Source organism: Fundulus heteroclitus, chromosome 24 (assembly GCF_011125445.2).
Source record: "Fundulus heteroclitus isolate FHET01 chromosome 24, MU-UCD_Fhet_4.1, whole genome shotgun sequence".
NCBI classification, from domain to species: domain Eukaryota; kingdom Metazoa; phylum Chordata; class Actinopteri; order Cyprinodontiformes; family Fundulidae; genus Fundulus; species Fundulus heteroclitus.
The window spans coordinates 14,037,029-14,058,947 of record NC_046384.1 but is presented as its reverse complement, the minus strand read 5'-3'; the positions used below and the strand labels follow the sequence as shown (position 1 = coordinate 14,058,947).

At 42.2% G+C, this 21,919-nt stretch overlaps 1 protein-coding gene across 3 annotated transcripts in view; it reads left to right on the top strand.

Annotated features, from left to right (window-relative positions):
• The window catches only part of pard3ba (par-3 family cell polarity regulator beta a), a 178,929-nt gene that overhangs the window by 7,378 nt on the left and 149,632 nt on the right, over positions 1–21,919 (top strand). For all 3 annotated transcript variants that reach the window (XM_021313420.2, XM_036127955.1, XM_012857330.2), the window contains one exon: positions 4,223–4,327. In XM_021313420.2, the coding sequence (XP_021169095.2) occupies positions 4,223–4,327 (105 nt within the window). The remainder of the gene's footprint in view (positions 1–4,222; positions 4,328–21,919) is intronic.

Sequence of the window (21,919 nt, the reverse complement as noted above, 5' to 3'; positions counted from 1 at the left end):
TATCACGCAGATATTATCCCGTATTAGTTGTTAAGCAAATATACTTCCTGATACCTGTGGGTGGATTTTGCTTCTGTGGAGGATATTTTTCCCATTTATTATTTTTTTTTTGGCACGTTACAGCCCCAAATTTGAATGTCTTTCAGTTTCATGGCGACCAGTTAATGCTTACTTGTCGTGGAAAGAAACTGGCTGCCATCTTCTGTCGCTTCTCTCGCTTTTTAAAACACGCCCGCCGTCAGCCGGTCACACTTAAGAACAAGCCCTCATCGGCGTGTTCATTAAAGGGAATCGTCTTTTTTTTTTAAATATATTTTTCATCACAGCTAAACCCACACGGAGCTCTTACAGCTTCATAATGACACATTCTTCTGAGGATCAAAGTGTGAAATGGCACCGCCACTTCACAGAATTTAGCTCCACTAATCGCTCCGGCGCGTCGTCTCTCTCTCTCTCTCCCGGGATGACGTGCTTCGCTCGCCAGAGTGTGCGGTGGGTGGGAGACGGGGAGAGGAAGGAGAGATATCACTTTTAAATGATTGGGGGGGGGGCTTAAGAGTGTAATTTGCAGGGAGTTTACTCTTCTAACCGTCATGGTAATTCTCTTCTGCAGCTGGCTCGGTTAGAGCTCCCTTTTGTTATTTATTTTATGGGGATAGTACAGGAATTACAAGGGATTCACTCCGAGGAACTTCAGAGGAACTTTTTATTCCCCTTTCTTCTTCCTCGCAGCTTATTTTGCCTAGAAAGTGTCACGGATTCACTGGTAGACGGAGGAAAAAGAGTGTTTTATCTGGGGTTCGCTTAAACTCTCCTGCAGAGGTGATCCTCATTAACTCCCAGGCATTAATCTTCCGCTTTAATCCTGTGATCTGGTGAAGTCCCTCCTTCTGAAAATCACACTTTCTTTCTATCTTTATTTTTTTTACCCTTAAGCTCTGTGATACACTGGCATCCCAAAACAGACAATTAAGATTCTTCCTGCCTTGCAGTCCTGGTGGGAACTTTACATACGCTCATTATTAGCATGATTTGCACATTGACTTCAGGCTTTGAAGGATATATTTGAGCTTTTCTGATGGTGATAAAGATAATTGGGGGGAAAATAAACTGGAAAATTGCTCAAACACCGGCATCTCTGTGCATATTACCTCAGGTTTTCCAATAGCCTCAGACTACAAAGGTCCGTTGCTTTAGCTGTTATGGCCAAAGTGTCAAGAAGTAGTCGAGGTGAGGCTATTGTACTGTCAGGCATGGTGGTGGCAGTGTCATGCTGTGGGCTTGGCTCATCTTGGAGCATTGGATAAGGTAGATGGAGTTGTTGAGGACTACATGGCTACAACAAACATGGCTGAGGTGCGTTTGCTTAGCCAGATATTAGCGGAAATGTATGTATTTAGGTTTATGTTTAACTGTTTTTGAAACACCATTGACATTTTTTTGTTTTTTTTGTGTTATGTCCACCTGAAACAGCTGAAATCCGTCATGAAAAGCTCAAAATGAACGTGGCATCCATGCCTACGATGGGCGTTTGTGATCTTTTTACCCAGACCTGTACACGTTGCCTTATGCTGTCGTACTACCACCACAACACGCGAACGGTTGGTTAGGAGTGGAGGAATGCAGGGAGACAGTCAAGTTGGACCTGTTTTTCTGGCAATACCTTGTCCACACGCCTTCGCAGCCCTTTTGTGCTAGCTCAAGGCAGTTTGAAGTGGAAAAAAAGTCCCTATATATATTAAATTTCCCTGGACAGGATTTATGTTTCAGTATTTGAATAAATGAGCTGCTTAAAACTAATCAGGAGAGATTTTGTATTATTGGTTGAAACTCATTTTGAGTTGGGTTTATATTGTCTGGGTATTTAGCCGTGCCCTCGCTGCTTTCGGCGTGACTTTAAGCATCTGCCTTCCTCCGTCTGTCCAGTTTGTATGCTCTCACATTCCTGTGACTCGCTGCTCTGATCCCATACCTTAACCCTGTCTGTCATAACTTTGTCTGGAAACCGCAGGGCGTTTGTCTGCCACCTGAAACTAGACACTCTGATTGGTCGGTCTCAGAGGTGTAGCGCTGACAAAAACACTAAAAAATGAACCCAAACGCTCCCATTATAGCCATTTGATTTGAGAAATGCACCGTGGGGGGAGGCGGGACTCCTCTTCCTTTGGACTGAGACACAGCAGAGCTGGGATCAGGCTGATCACAGGCGAGCTTAGCCTCTCCGTATAAGGTCATTCAGCTGCTAATGCATTGCTGTTATGATTTTTTTATTTTTACGGAGAGTTTCGAACGGGCCATTAATTCCAGCACACATTGTTATGAAGTTGTAAGATTGATTGTCTCTGCTCTCAGCTTGCTTGCAAAGTATAACTTGTCAGAAATTTCTCAGAAATCCGTGCTTCAACAACAGCCAGTGCAGTTATGGTCTGGCTTCCAAAAAGAGCAAGCCGGCGTTGTTCATGAACTTCTCTGTTGATTTTTGTTGAGTAAACAGATTTGAGATAGCGGTGCGGTCGAACGTGAGTTCGGTTCGGTCAGTCTCTGTTTGGTGTGCTCTTGTGCCGGCGAGGAATGCGGCCCTGCTTCCCGCGGAGCAACAAAAAATGTCCACCTCCTTCTCAGAAAGCTGCGCTCCATAAACACTGGCTCGCAGGTACGGTGCACCAACCACGTGGCAGCGCTGAGGGAACATGAGAACTTGGAAATCAAAGCCCTAATGCACATGCCCTACAGGTTATTAGGGCTGTGCATAAAAATCGATGCAAAGATTAATATCGCTGTTTTTAAAAAAACAATTTAATATCAATATTCTTGCCTTGATTATCGGTATACCTCCCAACCCCTAGGGGGCGGTATTACATCTTACCATTACTCTTCACAGCGAGGAAGGGCAAGTGAGACAAATTTGCGGAATGGCCGACAGGATTTTAGAAGCGCCTTCGTCCCTAAAATCAGACGGCTTCTGTGATACGTGTTCAATAAATTGAACATAAATATAACATTTGGCCTTTTTTTTTTTTTTTTGATTGAATGACTTTGAGCATTAATTTGAAAGTAGTAAATAGTCAAATGAAATCAAGCTGAGCTATGTATGGAGAATCGAATGGAATCGACTCATCCTAGATGACACCCAGCCCTACTGGTTATCATATATTCTGTATTAAGGAGAGAAAAGCCCTTCCAGCGCCTGAAGATTTCCCACTTTGTAAGATACGATGACTGCTGTATGCCGAGGGGTTTCCTGGGGCTCCGCCCCTTAGTTCAACGGGGGGGACAAAACATTTGGGCCAGTGTCATGCCCCCAACTTTTTGTGAGGGCGGTTTGGGGATGACCTTTTCATGTTCACAGTCCAGGTTAGCGTGCTCGACCCACACAGCCTCCTGACCTCGAACCAGCAAAACGGCTTCATAATGGGTGAAAGCCCAAGAGCCAGACCTTCCCCCGGTTCGGGGTCTTCCATGCTTCACTGCCAAAGGTGGCGGAGAATGACGAGTGGTCCACACGACTACGAGGGAAGGGCGAAACAACTGGACGTTGTGGCTGTTGACAAAGCACAGGAAGAGGTTGTAGTGATGGATGAAGAAGCTCAAACGACAGAAAGGCGAAGAAACACAAGACGTTTAAGAAATACCAAGGACTCAAAGATGAAATGGAGAAGTTGAGGCTGAAGCGTTCCCGGTGGTAACTGGAGGACCGTGGGTGTGAGCTGGTTCTGTTCCAATAATGACCTCGGTCTGCTGGGAACGGCTAAAACGTTACAGACCAGAGGTTCCAGGGACCATAAGAGCTCCCTCTATTTTCAGTCCAGAAATGTATCGAGCAACAGCATGAACTTTTTATACGCATTCTTGAGGTTAAAGAGAATCAGATAAAAGGTCCAGGACGGGTGTTTTGGTGCGTAAATGCAGATTGTTTTGGAATTCCTTCCCTTTATGTTGGATTCAGAATAAATCCGTCACTCGTCTGAACCTGCAGCCCATTTTTTTTGTTTATATGTATATTTATAGTAGAAAAATAGACCTCAAAGAAATTTAGAGCTCTGTATTCGGTGTGTTAATCAGCCTTTTTATCTCTGGAGTTTAGATTTTCTGCCCTTTGGTGCCGTTGTTTGTGTTTTTCTTTTACAGAAGTAATGGTTGCACCCATCATTAAATTAAATTAAAGATTAGGTAATCTTCTCAGTGCCTCATCCTAATGTTTTTATATCTTTTTTTTTTATAGCAACATGGAGAGATTCCTGTGAATATTCACCACTTGGAGTACACTGATGGCGGGATCCTGGACATTGACGACTTGCTTAGCGATCTGGTGGAAGACAGAGAAAAGGTGAGGAGGAAGAGGACGACAGTTTTGTTCCTCTTTATCTAATAATTTTTTTTTAATGTAGGCTCATGCAGATTTTTCCCATAGCAGTGTTGACATCTGATGGACAGGCCTATTTTCTGTTGGATGGACAGCTCAGTGTAAGAAGATGAGCTATCGCGGTGATGGCGACGTTGCTTTACTGTGCGACGGTAAATCACAGAAAATAATCCGTCATTGTTAGAGCGGCTCGGCACCTGCAGCGCGTTTGCGTGGACTCCTGTTTTTTTTTTTGCTTCTGCCTGGCAGAATGACAAGTTGTCCATCACAGACAGTCCTTGTAAAAGTAATGCAAGCGTCGCCCGTACTGTAAACGGTTGCAGGGGTGTTAAAACGACTCATTAAGAGTCGATCCGCCATGCTTGTTACGTCCCAGAAGGTCCTTGTTGCTGTTTCTTTTTGCAGTAAGGTAATTTCGCTCCTCTCTGCTGTTTTTTTTTTTTTTCTTTCTCTAATTGTATTCCAGAGATGTGCTAATAAACTCTCCACGATCCATATTCATAAGCTTTGTGCTCAGATGAATAATAAATTATGAACACTTGGTCACAAGAGCTCCAAATGCAATGGAATATGCCGTGGACCTGTGCGATGTCCTGATCCCTGTTGCTTTAGGCTGCAGGATCTGTATTTATATGTTAGCATGTGTCTCCAGCTTTATACTGTATGCATTGGGTGGGTTTTACCATTTTTGCTAACGCTTTAGGTGAAAATAGGAAAAATCTGCCAGAGATTTCCTGATGTTGCTTTTTTTTTTTTTTTTTTTTTAAGTGATCACTTGCTTGGGCGAAACTTGCCTCTAACCAGCAACATTAAGGAACAGTTTCATCACAATTATGTGTTTCAAAACAATCAAGTTATTCAATATATTCAACGCAATATCTTCTTTTTAGAAGTCATTTGCACCAAAATCGATTGAGACCACTTTGGGTCATTTATTTGCACATCAGTGATGTGGATGCACAGTTTTCCCTTCCAGAGGCTTGGCTAACCAATGATGGCTGACAGTCAACAGTGAGCTGACGCTGCAAGTCTAAAACTCCAGAGAAGATGCTTTTTAACCGTCTGTAGTTTAAAGACAAGGGTTTTTGGAGGTTTTGCTACAAAGAAGGCTAACAGGAGAAGCTGCTGTGCAAAGCGGGAGCTCGGTGTAGCGCTACGCACCCAGCGAAGCATCCTAAAGATTGACGCTCTGAGCTTTTTCAGAAACGTAGATAGGTCAGGAAATTTTTTCTGTTTCTATAACTGCAAAGTATTTAACCTGCTGGACAGCATGAGTTAACATATTCTGCCCTATTATGGCTTCATGCCACCGCGGGTGTGAATAGATGCATGGTCAATGTGAAATATTCTTTGGCAGACGGTTCCATTGGGAACAAAACGACCCAAATTATAAAGGAATGAATGGGTAAATTAGCGAAATGACCAGCAACCTGCTTTAAGCTATATTTTTTTTCTAAAGGGCTGCTGAATTGCCAACTATTTATTGGTTTTACACCAATTACGACATTTAAATTATTCTTGTGCTTTTATGGAAATCTTTTAAAAACTTTTTGAGCTTGAAATGTTACTGTGACGACCCTCGCTTGTCTAGATAAAAACATCATTTTAAAGTTAATTTAATTGATATAATTGAAACAAGCTGCCATCCATTTTCCATTTCTGTTTCATTTAAACGGTGTACAGCTAATGAAAACCCAAACCTTTGTTTTTGAGAAAGTTAGAATATTAAACAAGACACAAAAAACTGATTACTGTACCCTTTTGTCTGCCACACTTTTCCCTCCCACTAACTTCCCATTAATAAGTAGCTCCTAGCAGTGTGACCGTACCAGACCTTCAGAGGTTTAAGGTCAGCACCTCCCCATGCTTGTGTAGCCATAATATGTTCATAGCATCTCTTTAATTGGATCCTTTTTACTGCTCTTCTCTACTGTTATTCCTTTTCATTCGCTGAAAGCCTGAACCATCCAAAATGATTAGAAATGAAAGCTTGAAGTGGGTCCCCTTTTTTAATTGAATGTTACTTTAATGAATTTGGTGATTTTTCTGAGTCGCTGCTCCTTTTAGGCTCCTCCCCTCGTTTTCTGCGTTTTTGTTTTAGCAGCTGAGGAAGTGACAGCAGCTGAAAGAGGAAAAGCCTCCGCGGTCTTCCCAGGCCATCGGACTTTATCTCTAGGCCCGAACACGGCGCCGGCTCTCCCAGATTAATGAGCCGCGCCTGGCGTCCTCGATAGCCCCGGCTTCCTTTTGTTTGTCCACATTTTTATTGCCTCGCCTCTTCCAACAGATGTATCGTTAGCGCTTTTTGCTTTTTCCTTTTTTTGTTGTTGTCGTCGTGTGTCACGTTATTGTGGCCGGTGCTGTTTCGCCATCAATCATACAGGAGTGGTCCCAGCGTGAGGGCCCTCCGCCTCACAGCGTGGGGCCCCTCTGTTAGCCACGGATGCTAATGAGAGATAATGGTTAGTTATTTGCACTCCCGGCGCTCAGTCCAAGACCTCTTTACGTGGGCAAGTCCTCGACTATCACTCAGTCTGCGCTGAACTCCAGCGGCTGCCCGCGGGGCCCGGCGCGTCGGTGTGTACGCAAGGAGACGCCACTGGTGGTTGATGAGGGGGCGGCCGTGATTTGATTACCGCTCGGCCCCCCCCCTGCATCTGTGACATGCATGCGCGCGGACAAAAGCGTTCGTTAACCCCCCGTCTTGAGACACAGGCCACCAGCCTTGCTTATGAATATTAATGTCCAAGCTTGATGGATGTGGGGAAGACGAGAGGCTGTTGCTCTAGGTGCGAGCCCACCGTGGATGGGGGCCCACTCCTGAGTCCATAATGCCATGCTCTCGTTTTGATCCGGCGCCGCTGTACGTTTTGTCCTGCCCTGCAGCTCTGCGTGGCAGCTGGAGGAATATTGGTCAGAGCAGCCGACCCGTCGGATGCTTTACCCGCGCAGAGAGAGGTTTCAGCGACTCTGCCAAAAGCAGTTTGAGTAAGGTCAGCTCCCGTGCCGGAAATATGTAAATGTGAGACCAAGAGGAGAGGACTCCTGGCACATAATAACAGCGCTTTGTAAACAGCTTGGCTTTAAAAAAAAAGAGTCGGATTTGTTTGTGTTTGCAGTTACACTTACACCATTTGAACCCTGTCTTTATTTATCTAACTTTACAGCAACCAGGCGTATCATTACGACCACCGACAGGGCCGGACACGTTGAGTCTGAACAGGAAATAGGCAGAAACGAGTGCATCAGCGCTAAAAACTTGCCTTTTTAGTTCAAATGTATTGACACAGACTAGCCATGAATAGTCTGAATGAATTAAATGAATAGTAATAATTAATCTTTTTTGTTATATTCAGAATAATGGATTTACGTGATCTACACGACGATCAAAATAGGATGAGGTGAAATGAAAATGGGCTGCTGCTCAAAGTCATGAACTCAGCTGGGTGCAGGGAGGAAGCTAATCAGGAAAAGCAGGAAACGTGGCAGACAGACAACTCGGTGAAGTTCAGCGTGCTTCCAGCGGCTTTGGGGAACCACTCCCGTTTGCTTTTTTTTTCCTATCAGTCCGTTTCTTCAGCTCATCAGGCGTGGCGCCGCCCTGCTGCAGATCATAACAAAGCTCACACAGTAGCTAAGCTCTGACATGCAGCAGTTCGTAGGGCAGGCACTGGTAACTTTTGTTAGTTTTAAGAATATAAAATATAAACTTGTTGAAAATGACCTGCTTTAGTGGCCATAATCGATTACATGAACAAAGCAAAACTACAACGACACCCGATTTTTGTTGCCTTCAGCAGTGAAAAGCAGTTCAATGTGGATCCGGTTCAGTACTCGAGTCAATATGGCTGCTTGTTCACCTTACTTACAGTTTTTGTGCTTCAGCACTTGTTGCAATTCTTACTTCTATACATGGAAGAAATCAGCCTGCCCAGTATCAGTTTTTTAAGAGTAACCACTCCCTTTTTAATTAGAAAGCCATCTCCCATCATTCCTGCTTCTCCACAGCCATGGTGATGGAATAGAAATGTTATGCATTTAGGAGCATCCTCTCTATCTACACCTATCCCCTGCAACAAAGAAAGGAGAAGTGAGTTTGTTCCCCCTTACACCATTGACGGCTACATATTCATTCCTACAGACTAGTTATAGGAAGAAAAAACACAAACCATAGCTTCTGTTGGGTCTTCAAAAGTATCAGTGAATATAGATGTAGTGAGGCTCTGAGAAGTACGTCTGTGTTCTGTACAGTATATTCAGCTCGTCTAGGACCTTGATTTTCAAATAAAATGCTAAATTTACTTCCATCCAGTGAGAGGAGTTTGGACCACCTTCTGATGCCGTCTCTGGTTCACAATGAACATGACAAAACTCTTGAATGTACTGCAAAAAGGGAACTAAAAGTAAGTGAAATTTTCTTGAAATTAGTGTATTTTTCCTTGATTTAGAGCAGGTAAATAAGACTATTTACCAATGGAATAAGATTTTTGCCCTTAAAATAGGAACAATTCATCTCCATCATCTTATTTCAAGTGCAGGATGTCTTAATATCCTATTTTAGGTGTAGAAATTCTCATTCCATTGGTAAATAGTCTTATTTAGCTCCTCAAATCAAGGAAAATATGCTAATTTCAACACATTTTTAGTTCCATTTTTGCAGTGTGGCCTTTGCTTCTTGATCATCTCAAATTTTCTCGGTTGCTTTTTCAACATCTCTCCCCACACTTTCTCCTTCCATTTAACTTTCCGTTAGCATGCTTGGATACAGCTTTCTGTGGACAGACAACATCTTTAGTACTGACAATCATTAATTAAATGTTTAGGTAATTGGGTCAAAGTTATTGTCAGTAATTCTGTTCAATCACTTCATATTTAAAGCTCTTGTAGGTGAAACATTTAAATAATAGATTAATAATTCGAAGACGTCACAATTTGAAGTTACTCTAGCTTTTAGAAAGCATGATTATTCAGAAAGGGGAAAAACCTCAAGCTCCCCGTTCAGAGCATGCAAATAAAACTTAATTTCATGGGAAATTTAATATAAAAAAACTGGAATGATTTTCTGTCTCCCTTTTTAATTAGCCCTTTTAATCACAGCGGCGCCAGGGCATCCGTGAATCTCCAGTGGTTCCCTCCGGTTGCTCAAATGCAAATGTGACGGTTCACATCCCAGGTGATCTTCTGAGGCGTCTACAGCTCAACGTCTTGTCCCCCCCCTCCCCCCATCCGCCATTATTTTCTGTCCCCTGCAAGCGATGCTAGCAGACCGGGTGTGATGCCAGGTGGCGCCGTGCTTTAGGTCATCTAGACCGATGCTGCTTGCGCATCTGTGCTTTAGCAAGCATATAAAGTTTTAGATTTAAAGAAACGCTTTAGTTATAAATCAATTCTAACCTTTCTGCTCTTTTTGAAATTAGCAGAAATCAAATCACGCCTTTTCCCGTTTCCGCCGCCAGCAGCTGCAGGTGAACTCTGCTGTTTTTAAATTTTGTCTGAAGTCAGTAATTACGAGTCAAATGTCACCCCCCCTGACAGGCAAAAAAAACTAAAATAAAATAATGCATTCCTTGAATGTGCTAACCTGCTGGAGGAGGGAAGCAAAAGTTTGCTGAATGGGGGGTGATTGCGAGGCTCAGACGTGCTTGATTAGCCTTTGATGCTCCGTGACATCGCTCTCCCTCTCTCCTTTTCAATCACGCGCCGCGTTCTGACGGGCGTCTGAATGGCCCCGTAACGCTGCACGCACGGCTTGAATGGCCGGTGATGAACGGGAGCGCCAGGCTGGAGTGCTCTGATTAAAACAAAAATAAATAAATAAATAAAAAAACGTGACATGAGTGGCGGCCTAATCAGAATCTATGCGTTTGAATATTCATAAACAAAAGCGTCTTGTTCCACTTCCGTAATATCGGGTCGTCTCTGTGACGGGCCGCTCCCCGCGGATCCGATCAGATCCGGCCGGAGAGGTCCGCCCCGACGGGATTCGGGTCCCCTGAGCTGATCTGATCAAATCTCATCAGGTCGACCTTGATGCAGCCCTCCCATCTGAGCTCCACAACAGCTCTCCATCTGATTATTTTCAATTAACTATACCCCCCTCTGCACTCAGCTGCTCTCAAACACACTTTCAGCTAAACCCGGTTTGATTGTAATTACATTGAGCGAACTCAATGAAGGCTTAAGGAGAAAAGATTCTTGCCGTGCCAGCCTGCCTTTCATTTAACTCCATGCGTGTTGTTTTTTTTTTTTTTTTTCCTCTCACAAAGTTGCTTCTCAAGATTTTAATTTCCTTACATGATCTATTGCTTTACCTTTTGACTTTGAATAATGGCACCTCTCCAAAGTGATTTGTCAGTTCAGTGAAGCAAAAGCCCGAGTTTCAGTCGGGATAAGGTTAGTTTCGGTTTTCTTTTGCATAAATTTGTGCGACCCAATCGAGGTTCTTCTAGGCCCCTTCTCCTCTGATGTTGTTTGCCTGTGAAGCGCCGCCGCTCTGTGTTGCCCTCGGTGTCACAATCACAGCACCCATTAGCTTCTAATGGAGCGAGACGGTCAGAATGTGGCCTGACCTTCCTCTGCCTGCTGGGATCTAGCAAGAGGAACCTTGGAGGTGGCCTGCTAGGGTCAAAAAGCCTTTTCTAATGTTGGACTCATCTTCCAAATGGCTTGTAATCTGGGGGATGTGGAAAAGGCACGTTAAGATGTGTGCAATCTAGTGGGGAGCAGAAGATGATTGGAGTTGATTTACAGTGCCTTACAAAATGACTCGTACTTCCTGAACTTTTTCATATTTCACGACGTTACAACTGCAGATTTCAGTGTATTTCTGTGGAATAGAAAGTACTAAATCAGTGGTGTGTAATTGGGAAGTAGACTAAAAATTTTATTTTATTTACTGTTATTAATTTGCAAATAAAGAATCTGAAAGGTAGTTTTAGCTATATTCAGCCCACCTGTGTCACAGAACCAATTAAAGATGCACTTTTTTTTTTAGATTTGTCACTTTGCATGTAGCGACTTCAACATAGCTGCTGCTGGCTGAATGGGGTTTTTGTACTGTGACGTGTTTCGAAGAAGCCATGATGAGCCCCATATTTATAAAATAAACTGTGGCTTAATCAAAACCAGTACACTTATGATCAACACAATGACGTCCAAAATAATGATCTAGAATGACAATGATAATGAAAGATGGTGACTAAGACTGACAGTGATTATGACGACCACTAGAAATGACGGTCAACCCAAAGTTAGCAAAAAAGCCCATCACTCAGAGGGACCAATCACCTGAGATGTAGGAAAATCTTAACACTAAAACAAACAAAATATAAAAGATTTACTTTGGCTCTTGCTTTGCATATTCAGAGACTCAACGCTATTCCCATTTTCAACTTAAATCAGATTTAAGTCTTTAAGTCTTTCCAGTTGAGGTCTGAAATTTGACTGGGTCATTCAGACTGTTAGTTTGTCTGTATGTTTGAGGGGTTTTCTACTGGAAAGTAAACCTCTGCCAAAGTCCCCAGTGTTTAGCACAAACAAACATACTGCCTTTTATTTAGCTCCATCTATCTTCCCCCCACCGCTAGTCGGCTTCAGTCACCCTGCTGAATTAAAGCATCCCCACAGCGTGATGACGCCACCATCATGTTTCACAGTGGGGATTGTGTTCGGGGTGATTATATAGTGATAGTTTTCTTCCCAGCAGCTTTCTGCATGTAGACCTAAAAAGTTTAATTCTGGTCTAATGTAATGAGAGCGCCTTCTTTTACATGTTTGCAGTGTCCCCTACACAGCTTGAGGCAGAAAGGACATCGTTAGCCCGGTAACAAAGGCTCTCATTCGTGTCACTCTTCGTTAAGGGTCAATGTTTTTTGGACTCTGCAACTTGTAGTAGTCATTTGAAATAAATGATAGTTCTAGACTAAAGTCTCGCACATATGAAACATTTTATACAGTTCAAACAATGATTTATGATTTGCTATGGGTCTCTACTTTTTCCTCTGCTTAGTGTTAGTTTCAGTATAACCTGTTATCATTAGCCACAGTAGCCTCCATTAGTAATGACGGGGGGTCCTCAGGTTTGTGTTGTTACTTCACTATTTAATAGCTGACTGAGCCGTTGCATGATTAACATTTCCCTGCGTTTATTCGTACTGTAGTAGACCAAAGTGCTCATATCTTTGTACCCGGGAAGCATCTCTCCACAGAGGAGTTCAGACAGAACCCCATCATTGGGCTGTCTGTGAAGATAACATTTAAAGAGACAGCGTTAGCTTATGTCTTCTGGGAGGTTTACTACTTCACTGTTGCAGATACAGGAGCTTTACTGAAACATCGGTGTCGTAGGGTTAGCGCAGCTAGCATATGGAATTGTTTAAAAACATGTTTTTTCCTGTCTGCCCGCCTCATTAGGAAAGTACCTCTGAACTGTTTTGTTTGGATTGTCGGCTACAGAAGATCATATTCTGTATGTTTTTTTTTCTCACTTGGATGTACTCGACACATAACAATTTATGTTTCATTGTCAGTCTATTATATATAACTACTAAGATATATATTGAAGTTTGTGAGCCTGATAAATTGTTGAAAAGTTCTTTGATTACAGTATGGCAGACAAAACAGACACATTCATATTATAATTTTTTTCTGAAGCAGCAGCCTATGTTCCTGTCAAAATGAGCTTCTCCAGTTAATTTTGATTTTGGCTGGGCAACCCGCAGAGCAGCTAATCACATCCAGCTAATGATCTATTATAGATCAATTTGTTCAAAGGAGATCTGCTTTCTAAACTCACCACCCTCACACCATCTGTTTCCCTACATAGCATTGCCCCAGAGTTAGAGCATATAGGTGCATTTATATGAGGGTTTGTTGAACGCTTCTTTTTTTTTTTTTTTTCCTCTGCTCGCTCTAACTGCTAATGACTCGAATCAGCACACAGTCACACTCCCTGTCGTGCTTGTTTGTGTATCACAGTGTGTACTTTCCCATCAACCAGAGGATAAATGCTTGCAAATCCCAAATCCAGCTCATTTAGGTTAAATATTTAATGATTCCCACCACAATCACACAGCTGAAGCCACATCTGTTTCCATTGTACTGCTCACAAAGGCACAGTTTAATTCATATACAAACGTTCATTGTTGGTATTATCATTCAATTTTGTGGCCTCTCAGCCTCATCACCTAACTGATTGGCCTAATGAATGGAGTCCTGTGGACAGTAATGTGTCTGAATAGGTCCCTCGCATTATTAGTGCATTTGAATCTGACACATGGGAAGGAAAAGTGACAGATGTCGTCAAATAAGGACGAGTTTGCATTTGGAGTCAATCTGTGGCTTATAATGTTGCCATTTTTGTCATTGCATATTGGAACTTGGCCAAAGTGATTTATTTTCTAGGTTTTCTGCACATGTTGGACTCTACTGGTGAGGGGAAAACAACAACAACAACAACAACAACAAAAATCTCATTCATATTGTCCTTTTATCTAAACTGACATGGTTATATTTGGTCTAGTTGTAGCAAAGTACCTGATTATTGTTCATTCAAGTTTGTCAAAATGTTTTTTTGTTAGCCAAAATATAAATTTTAAGGGGATGTTGCACCTGCAGGAAACCTTTCCAGGAACCAGTGTAATTTTCTGGCAACTTTATTAACCCACTGCATTTACCAGGATAAAAAACAGGATAAGGAACTAATCGACAAAGAGGCAGTAAATCATTGATGCAAAGTGATATTTTAGGGTAAATAACCACAACCCCAGAGGACCATTAATAGAAGCAACTGCCCAGCAGCTATGTGTTTCTGTATGAGATTATAATTTAGTTTCACAGTGTAATTACTGTGAAATGATCACGGGGTTATGGGTAGAACGCCGGGTTTTAATTCGATCTGCGCAGTATATTGTATCCTATTCGTCATCACAATGTCAACGTGTGCGATATTACTAGAGCAAAGAATTAGTATGGATGGCAGGTTATTATATGTGGAAGCACATGCATTACAGCTCTGTATGCAAATGCTTGGTCAGTTGGACTTTCACTGCCGCCGATGCACAAACTTGATGTAGGTTTGAGTCTAACGAAATGTCTAAGATTACAGTGAAGCTGTGGGAGAATAGGAATGAAAATGTTGGATAATAAAAATCTGTATATTGGTCGTAATTTTCCACAACTATATTGTAAGTTTTTGTTTCCCAAATAGCCCTAGAAGTACATATTAGAGAAATACTTTTTAAAATCTGATAGTTACACATTTTCAGTGACTTTATAGCAGGGTTGGACGTTATAGAAAAAAAACATATTGATAAACTAGAAATCAGATTGAACGATATGGATAATTATCAATAATGTCAACACATAAGTGCAGCCCTGGCCATTTTTCGCTGTTACTTAATGACCTCTATTAAAAGAACAACTCACAAACATTCAATTCAAACTCAACCCTTTATTCAACCAACTTTAACCAAAACTGCAAGTTTTAAAAAAAGGAAACAAAGCAAGTTTTCTCTGAACTCTTTGAAGGGGGCGGGGCTTGGTGACGGAGCGTTCCTAGGTCTGCGTTTGTGATTGGTTGGGAGGACGTAGACATAACCTACATTATAGGGTAGAATGCAAAAGGAAAGAAATGTGCTCTTCTGTTGAACTATTTACTGACCCTATTTTTTCTATCACACTACACGTGTATCGATCGATATATATTATCCAATTATCGCCCAGCCCTACTTCATTGTGACCCTTTTTAAGGCACAAAGTTGTCAAGTAGCAATCTGTCCTGGGTGGGTGTGAATTGTTGTATGGTCAGTATGAGAGGTCTGGTGGCAAACGACTCTAAACTGTCCAAATCGTACATTACTGCTCCTTTTTTAAAGCTTATTTCATTAGTAAGGTTAATTTAATTTGTATCCATTTCTGTTTAAGATTATTTCTTATTTAAATAAATGACAGAGACCAAGCGCCGGTACCTGATCAAGCTGTGTCCCAGAAGCATAACCAGGATTCTGGCTTAGGGTTTCCACCTTTTGAGGTAAAGATGAGAATACTTTGTAAGAGATTCAGAACACTGGTGCTTTTTTTTTTTTTTTGCATATATATTGACTCAAAAATAGTCCACAAATAAACATTCATATTGGCTCACTCCCAGCCCGTTCCATTTAGGTTCCATTTTAGACCGTACTGTATTTCCCTGCTCTCCAGCTGAGCTTTGCCGATGCAGATATACGAGTCTTTTTGCTGCTGACATTTAGTACCTCTGGTTGCCATGGAGAGCCTACATTACTCACAGCCTAAAGGTGTTTTAGAGGAGTGAGGAAAAAAAAAAAAGCATTTCACCTGCATTTTTTTTATTTTTTTTTATCTTTTGCACCCTTCCCCACATGGCCAGGATGCTTCATTAGATAGTTATTAACATTGATGCTCGGCTAAGCAGAGTGAGGTTGGTGCTGGTGTCCAGCCACATGTGGATGTAACTGGACTGATGCGTTAATACGTGTGTGAAAGTATAGCGGGGCTTTAAATTAAAAGGCCATAGAAAATGAGGAGGTAAGGAATATGCTGATTATTTCATTCGTTACCTCTAAGCGTGTCTTCAAAGACGTGCGGTTCCAGAGGGAGAACAATGAAACAGGAAAAATAAGAAGTGTGTGTGTGTGTGTGAGTGTAATGTCAAGGGAAGGCGGATGGAAATGTGAAGAGGAGGAGGAGGAGGAGGAGGAGGAGGAGGAGGCGGCTGTGGAGGGGGAGAGCCACAGGTGAGAGGGCGCCAGCCTCACAGCTCTGAGTTAATCACTCCTTCAATTTCTCCGTCAAATCCTGAGAGAAGGGAGGCAGTGAGGGGAGTGCTGGAAGGAGCAGGTGGCTGTGGGGTGGCCACAGGGAAGGCAAAGCTGATTACTGGGCCCTAGCTGTGACTTTCGGGCCAGGAGATTTGGAACGTGTCATATTTCTTTCTGCGGCCGCGTGCGTTTGTGAGGAGGAGGGGGGGGTCACAACCTTGAGCCGCTCCGCCGTACGCCGTTCCCACAGATGTGGAACAGGAACCAGCGCGAGCAACGGCGACGTCTTTCCACCGCAGGAATGATGAACGAGCCGGTTTTCATATTCCCGTCGCTGACCTGGGAAATCTGAGGCCCCCGGGGGGCTCCCCTGTCGCTCCCTCAACCCTCGCTGTTTTTCCTCCCTCCTTCCCGTCACCCCCCGCCTCCCGCCCCCCTCTTTCAGGGCCGTGTGATTTATGAAGAGTTTACCCTCTCCCTTTATGAGCGTGCATAAATAATAATGCGGCCTGTCGCCGTGCACAGGCAGCGGCGCGGTCCCTCGGCTGCAGCCCTCGCTCTGTGCAGTCGGGGCTTTTATTGGGCTTTCTGCTTTCAGTAGGAGCACACACGCTCCATCACTCTGACCCACGCTGCACATGTTGCTGCTCGGATACGTTTAAGGCCCTGCAGTGCCACCCACACCCTATTCCTCTTTACCCATACACTGCAAAAAGGGAACTAAAAGTAAGGAAAACTTTCTTGAAATTAGTATATTTTTCTTTGATTTGAGGAGCTAACTAAGACTATTTGCCAATAGAATGAGCATTTTTACCTGTAAAATAAGATAATTAGATATCCTGCACTTGAAATAAGATGATGAAGATGAATTGTTCCTATTTTAAGTGCAAAAATCTTATTCCATTGGCAAATAGTCTTATTTACCTGCTCTAATTAAGGACAAATACACTAATTTCAAGAAAATTTCACTTATTTTTAGTTCCGTTTTTGCAGTGTAGTAATGCGATACGCTGGCAAAAACACAAACCCCTTTAAAAAGTGATTCATCCGCTCTAGGTGTTGTTTGTTTAAACTGGGGGAAACCCAGAGATGTTTATTTATAAAGCATGCAATACAATCCTATATGAAACCTGTTGCTCTTATTGGTGTTTTTTCAGTTTGTCGTCATGAACGAGCAAACACAAAATAATAAATTTTGGGTCATGATTCTTAAACGTTTCGTTTTGAAACGTAATCCGTCCCGATGGAAAAATCGTAATAATCCACTTTTTAATCACAGTTTTGACGTTTCAAAATGAATTTGCCGTCATTAGTTGATTATTAAAACGCTTTCTCTGTTCATTAAAAGTCGCTGGATGATCTCGTCTCTGGAAATGTGACTTTTTTTCTACGACTTCTGCAGTTTTACTTGGATGCTGCTTCCTTGTTGTGATTTTTGTTTTTCCACTCGGTCGAGGGTTTATGCTCGCGCCGTCAACCTCAACAACTAAACGTGACTAACATCAGAGAATCATCCGGACATTGCTACCTCAGCTGATTCTGCACCTTTCTCACGGTCCAGGCTACTGAGCTCCTGCGTATTGGAGCCTGTAGGTCCTGTTGGGTGGCGCTCTGTGGATCTAAAGAAGGATAAAGGCTGTAAATACTTAAACAAGAGATCGCTTGTATAAGAAGAGCAACCTCAGTGCAGGTTGGGCTGATCCTTGTTATAGAGGTTAGTCAGAATCTCAGATTATGAGGGGTTTTTGTCGTCTTTAGCCAAAGAAGCTGGGATTATAGCTCCTCTAAATCTGAAGCTGTAGTTCTCAGATGGAAGCAGGTTGAAAATAATTTAGATTTTTGTTTTGTTTTTAAAACTTCCAAGAAACTGCTTGGACGTCTGCTTTCATTATTTTGAGTTAATCAGGTATAGCCTATCCGTAGATACGTTTGACAACAATGAAGCCACCTGAAAACGGTCAATTTCTGAATAAGACTGCACCGATGCATGACTCTGGTGCTTCATGTATAGACAATCCAATGGACGAATTGTCCCTGAATGCACCTTAAGAGCTCAGTTGTGGGGATATCCCGTCTCAGAGGGAATCCCGCTGCTGTGCGCCGGTTCAATGTCACAATGTCTACTACAGGCTGCAGGGTTTCTCCTGCACCAGTGGCATTTATGTTTGGCTTGACGTTGTTTCAGGAGAGTAAATATATGTTAATTGATGGAAAATAGAAGTACGACACACATTTGTGTACCATTACACCCTTACTGGACATTGAAGTGGGTCAACGTTATGTGCCCCTTGTTCTTCCTGCTGGTGGTTTCTCCATGTACGGAAGCCCAGAGGCAGCTGTGTGGGGTTTCCTGAGCGGCAATCCCCACATCTGCTCCTTTATTTATTTATTTATTTATTTATTTATTTATTTATTTATTTATTTATTTATTTATTTATATATAGATATAGATAGATAGATATCTATCTATCTATCTATCTATATAGATTCAGACTGAAAAAAGCGGCAAATTACCCCGACTCTCCTCAGTAATGCAACCGATGTTTTACTTTTTTTAAATACCGGGGGGGGGCAAGCATTCCTGTCAAGGGCCTGGTGGTCTAAGTGAAGCATTGGTGTGTGTTACTGTGTTTACAGCGTGTGTTTTTTGATTAACAGGGATTAGGCTGCAGTGTGTTTTTTAAGTGTGTAGGTCCATTAATCACGTTAGCTCTGTTATATTAGCTGCTCTACGTTACAGATGACTTGTCATTTAACCAGCGGTTGACCTATAATCTGCAATGTTTCATGGCAAAAGTTAAAAAAAAAACAACACAGCTGTTCTCCACCAGTAGAAGTAGAAAGATAGAGGCTCAGTAGATTTATTAGTCATGAATGTGTTCAGATTTCACCCATCCTATCCGAGTTCTCGTGTCCTGTTCGTATCCTCGGGCATCAACCAAAGCAGATCTGTTCTGTTCGCTTACACCAATTCTTCCTTTGATTTGAATGCATACTGCATTTACAAGAGAAATTCTTCATCTTTTAGAAAGCTGAAGGATTTAGAAATTTGTAACTAGTAATGATTTTATCCACCTTGAGAAAAATCTCCACCTCATTCAAAGAGAAGTAAGCCCACAGCATCATGCTTCCTCTGTATCAGTCTGGGGATTGGTGTTCTGTTTTCCTCTTTCTTTTGGTGAGTTTTATTGTTTTAAAATGTGGCCCAGAAGTAAAATTGTGCTTTTTATTTGACCCTAACATATTTTCCCACTGTGTCCTAAGGGGATAGAAGTAGCTGCTGTTATGTTAGTGTGGCTGTTTTATCAAAATGATCTGGAAAAATGTTAAGCAGAAGGAAATATCCAGTTCTTTCTATTGAAATGATTATTTTAATGATCCTTTTCTTTCTGAAAAACGATGATTCCACACATTTCCAGCAGATTTTTACCAGGTTTGAATGTCTTTGTTGGAAAATATGGGTTTTGTCTGCAAACCCTGCTCCTTTTTGTTCATATACAAGGATAATGCTGGAGATTGTTTCATGGATGTTTTCAAAGTAGTGGCTGGTGAGAGTGTGTGGGTGTTTTTTTTTTAAATTCAGCAAGAAGATGCAGCCTCACCTCTGCTGCTCTGCACTTTAATGACGCTCACTTAATGAAAACTACCCGAAAGCCGACGCTTAAAGCGCCACGATCCCCGCCTGCTCCTTGTTCCTCACTCGTGGCCATTTCTAATACGTCGTTTCGGGATATTAGGAGCCACATTTGCTCCCGGCCCGGGCGCAGACACTCCACTGTCACTATTCATCACACTTTGCATCCGCGGAGAAACACATTCTCCACACATCCTGCCGAACAGCATCTGATTCATCCGGCGAGTGAGGAAAGTGCTGCTGTCGCAGACGCGTTCGGTTTTCAGGAGGTTTCGCAGCTCTGCAGCTTGAAGTTCAGAAAATTAAAAAAAAATAAATAAATAAAACACGACGCCAGGCGCACAAAACGAACAGCTACGAGCTTTCTGGTGAAAGATTTAGCTCTGTCTGCTAAATGCGAGCTGCTGGTCAGGTTGTTGCAGTTCTTCCCTCCCTGCGATCTTGTTTATTCTCTGATTTTTAAAGGTGATCTCTGAACTAGTGTGGTTTTTAAAGCTAGTTTTAGGAAAGATGAGTTGTGTGTGTGTGTGTGCGCGACGTTTGGGTTACCATTCTTCTGGCAGGATGCTGCGCTCTCCTTCTGAATTATGCATCTCTTGTTCAGAGAAAGAAATGAAGAATATTGTGAGAGGAAGAAAGGCGAGGGGAAGGAGAGGGGGGGGGCAGCTGTAAGATAAATGACAACAGCACAAAAAAAAAAAAAAAAAAGCATCTCAATAGATTTAGGGCAGAGAAACACACGCGCGGAGCAACACACCCAGCAGTGGCGGTAGATGCCGATGAGAGAGAGAGGGGAAGAAAAATGGGTTGATTAGTACCGGCAGATGGAATAGGGAAGTGTGTATGTTTGTTTGTGCTCCTGGATGTGTGTGGCGCTCGCGTAAAGGTTAAGCCTCGAGTGCCTGCAGTTGCGTTTCCCCGAAGCAAGGGGGCACTGTTCATCCTTTGACGCTGGCCGTGTGTGCAAACCCACCGAGGCCCTCGTTCCTTTTTGGGCAGCGTCCCCTCTCTGCAGGTCTGTCTGCGTTTCAGTCGGGGTGTTTATTCTCGGCAGGCGAATCAATATTTCAAACCACTCAGCTGTTCCGTCTTTGGGCTGGTGTGTGAGAAAGGGGGGGGAAAATAAGTCACCAGTGATGACTCTTTATTCACAGGATCGGAGTTGTTCAGTCACAGTGAACATTGTGGTGAGAGAAATGCTTTTTAGTTTTGTGTGAAAAGGATGAAAACATGTTTTTTTTTTTTTGTTTTTCCTACTGAAAAATGGGGTCATAAGTCAGGCGTCCTGGAAGCTGTCGGCGTCCCAGATAAGCGCAACACGGCAGGATGGAAATTGTTGCTGTCGGAGCGCTGCGTGAAAACAGGCACCGTGAAGGAAAATGCAGTAAACGTGTACAATTTTCTGTTCTGTCCTCAAGTGCTGTTTATTCATTCATCTGAAGCGTTTCTTTGATTCTCTGCCTTTTTTATCTAGATGTCATAAAAGTAGAAACAATTCTATATATTGCTGCAAGCTGCAAAAAAAAAACTTGTTTTCCTGTATTGGCCAATACTTTTCCAATGGTAAATAACAGGGTATTTTGAGTTTATGACTGCAGAATACCAATATGAGGACCAGTTAATGCCATTACACTCATTTCAATTAATTTGAGCTTTTTGTTCTAGTGTAAATTCCACTTTTAATAAAGCAAAATGTAACTTTTATTGCACTTTTTTTTTTTTTTCAAACAGCCTTGCGACACCTGTCGCTTACATACAGATCTTGGCTTTAAACTTAAGAACCTACACTGCAAAAAGAGAACTTAAAATAAGTAAAATGTTCTTAAAATTAGTGTATTTGTCCTTGATTTAAGCAGGTAAATAAGATGATTTGCCAAAGGAATAAGATTTTTGCACTTCAAATAGGAACAATTCATCTCAATCATCTTATTTCAAGTGCAGGATGTCTAATTATCTTATTTTATGGGTACAAAATAATCATTTCATTGGCAGATAATCTTATTTACCTGCTCAAATCAAGGATAAATACTCTAACTTTAAGAACATTTTAATTATTTTTAGATCCGTTTTTGCAGTGTAGCACCACCTGCACTAACGTTTAGGAAATGTCATCTAATTTTAAGACGTTTTAAGCTGTTTTAAGAA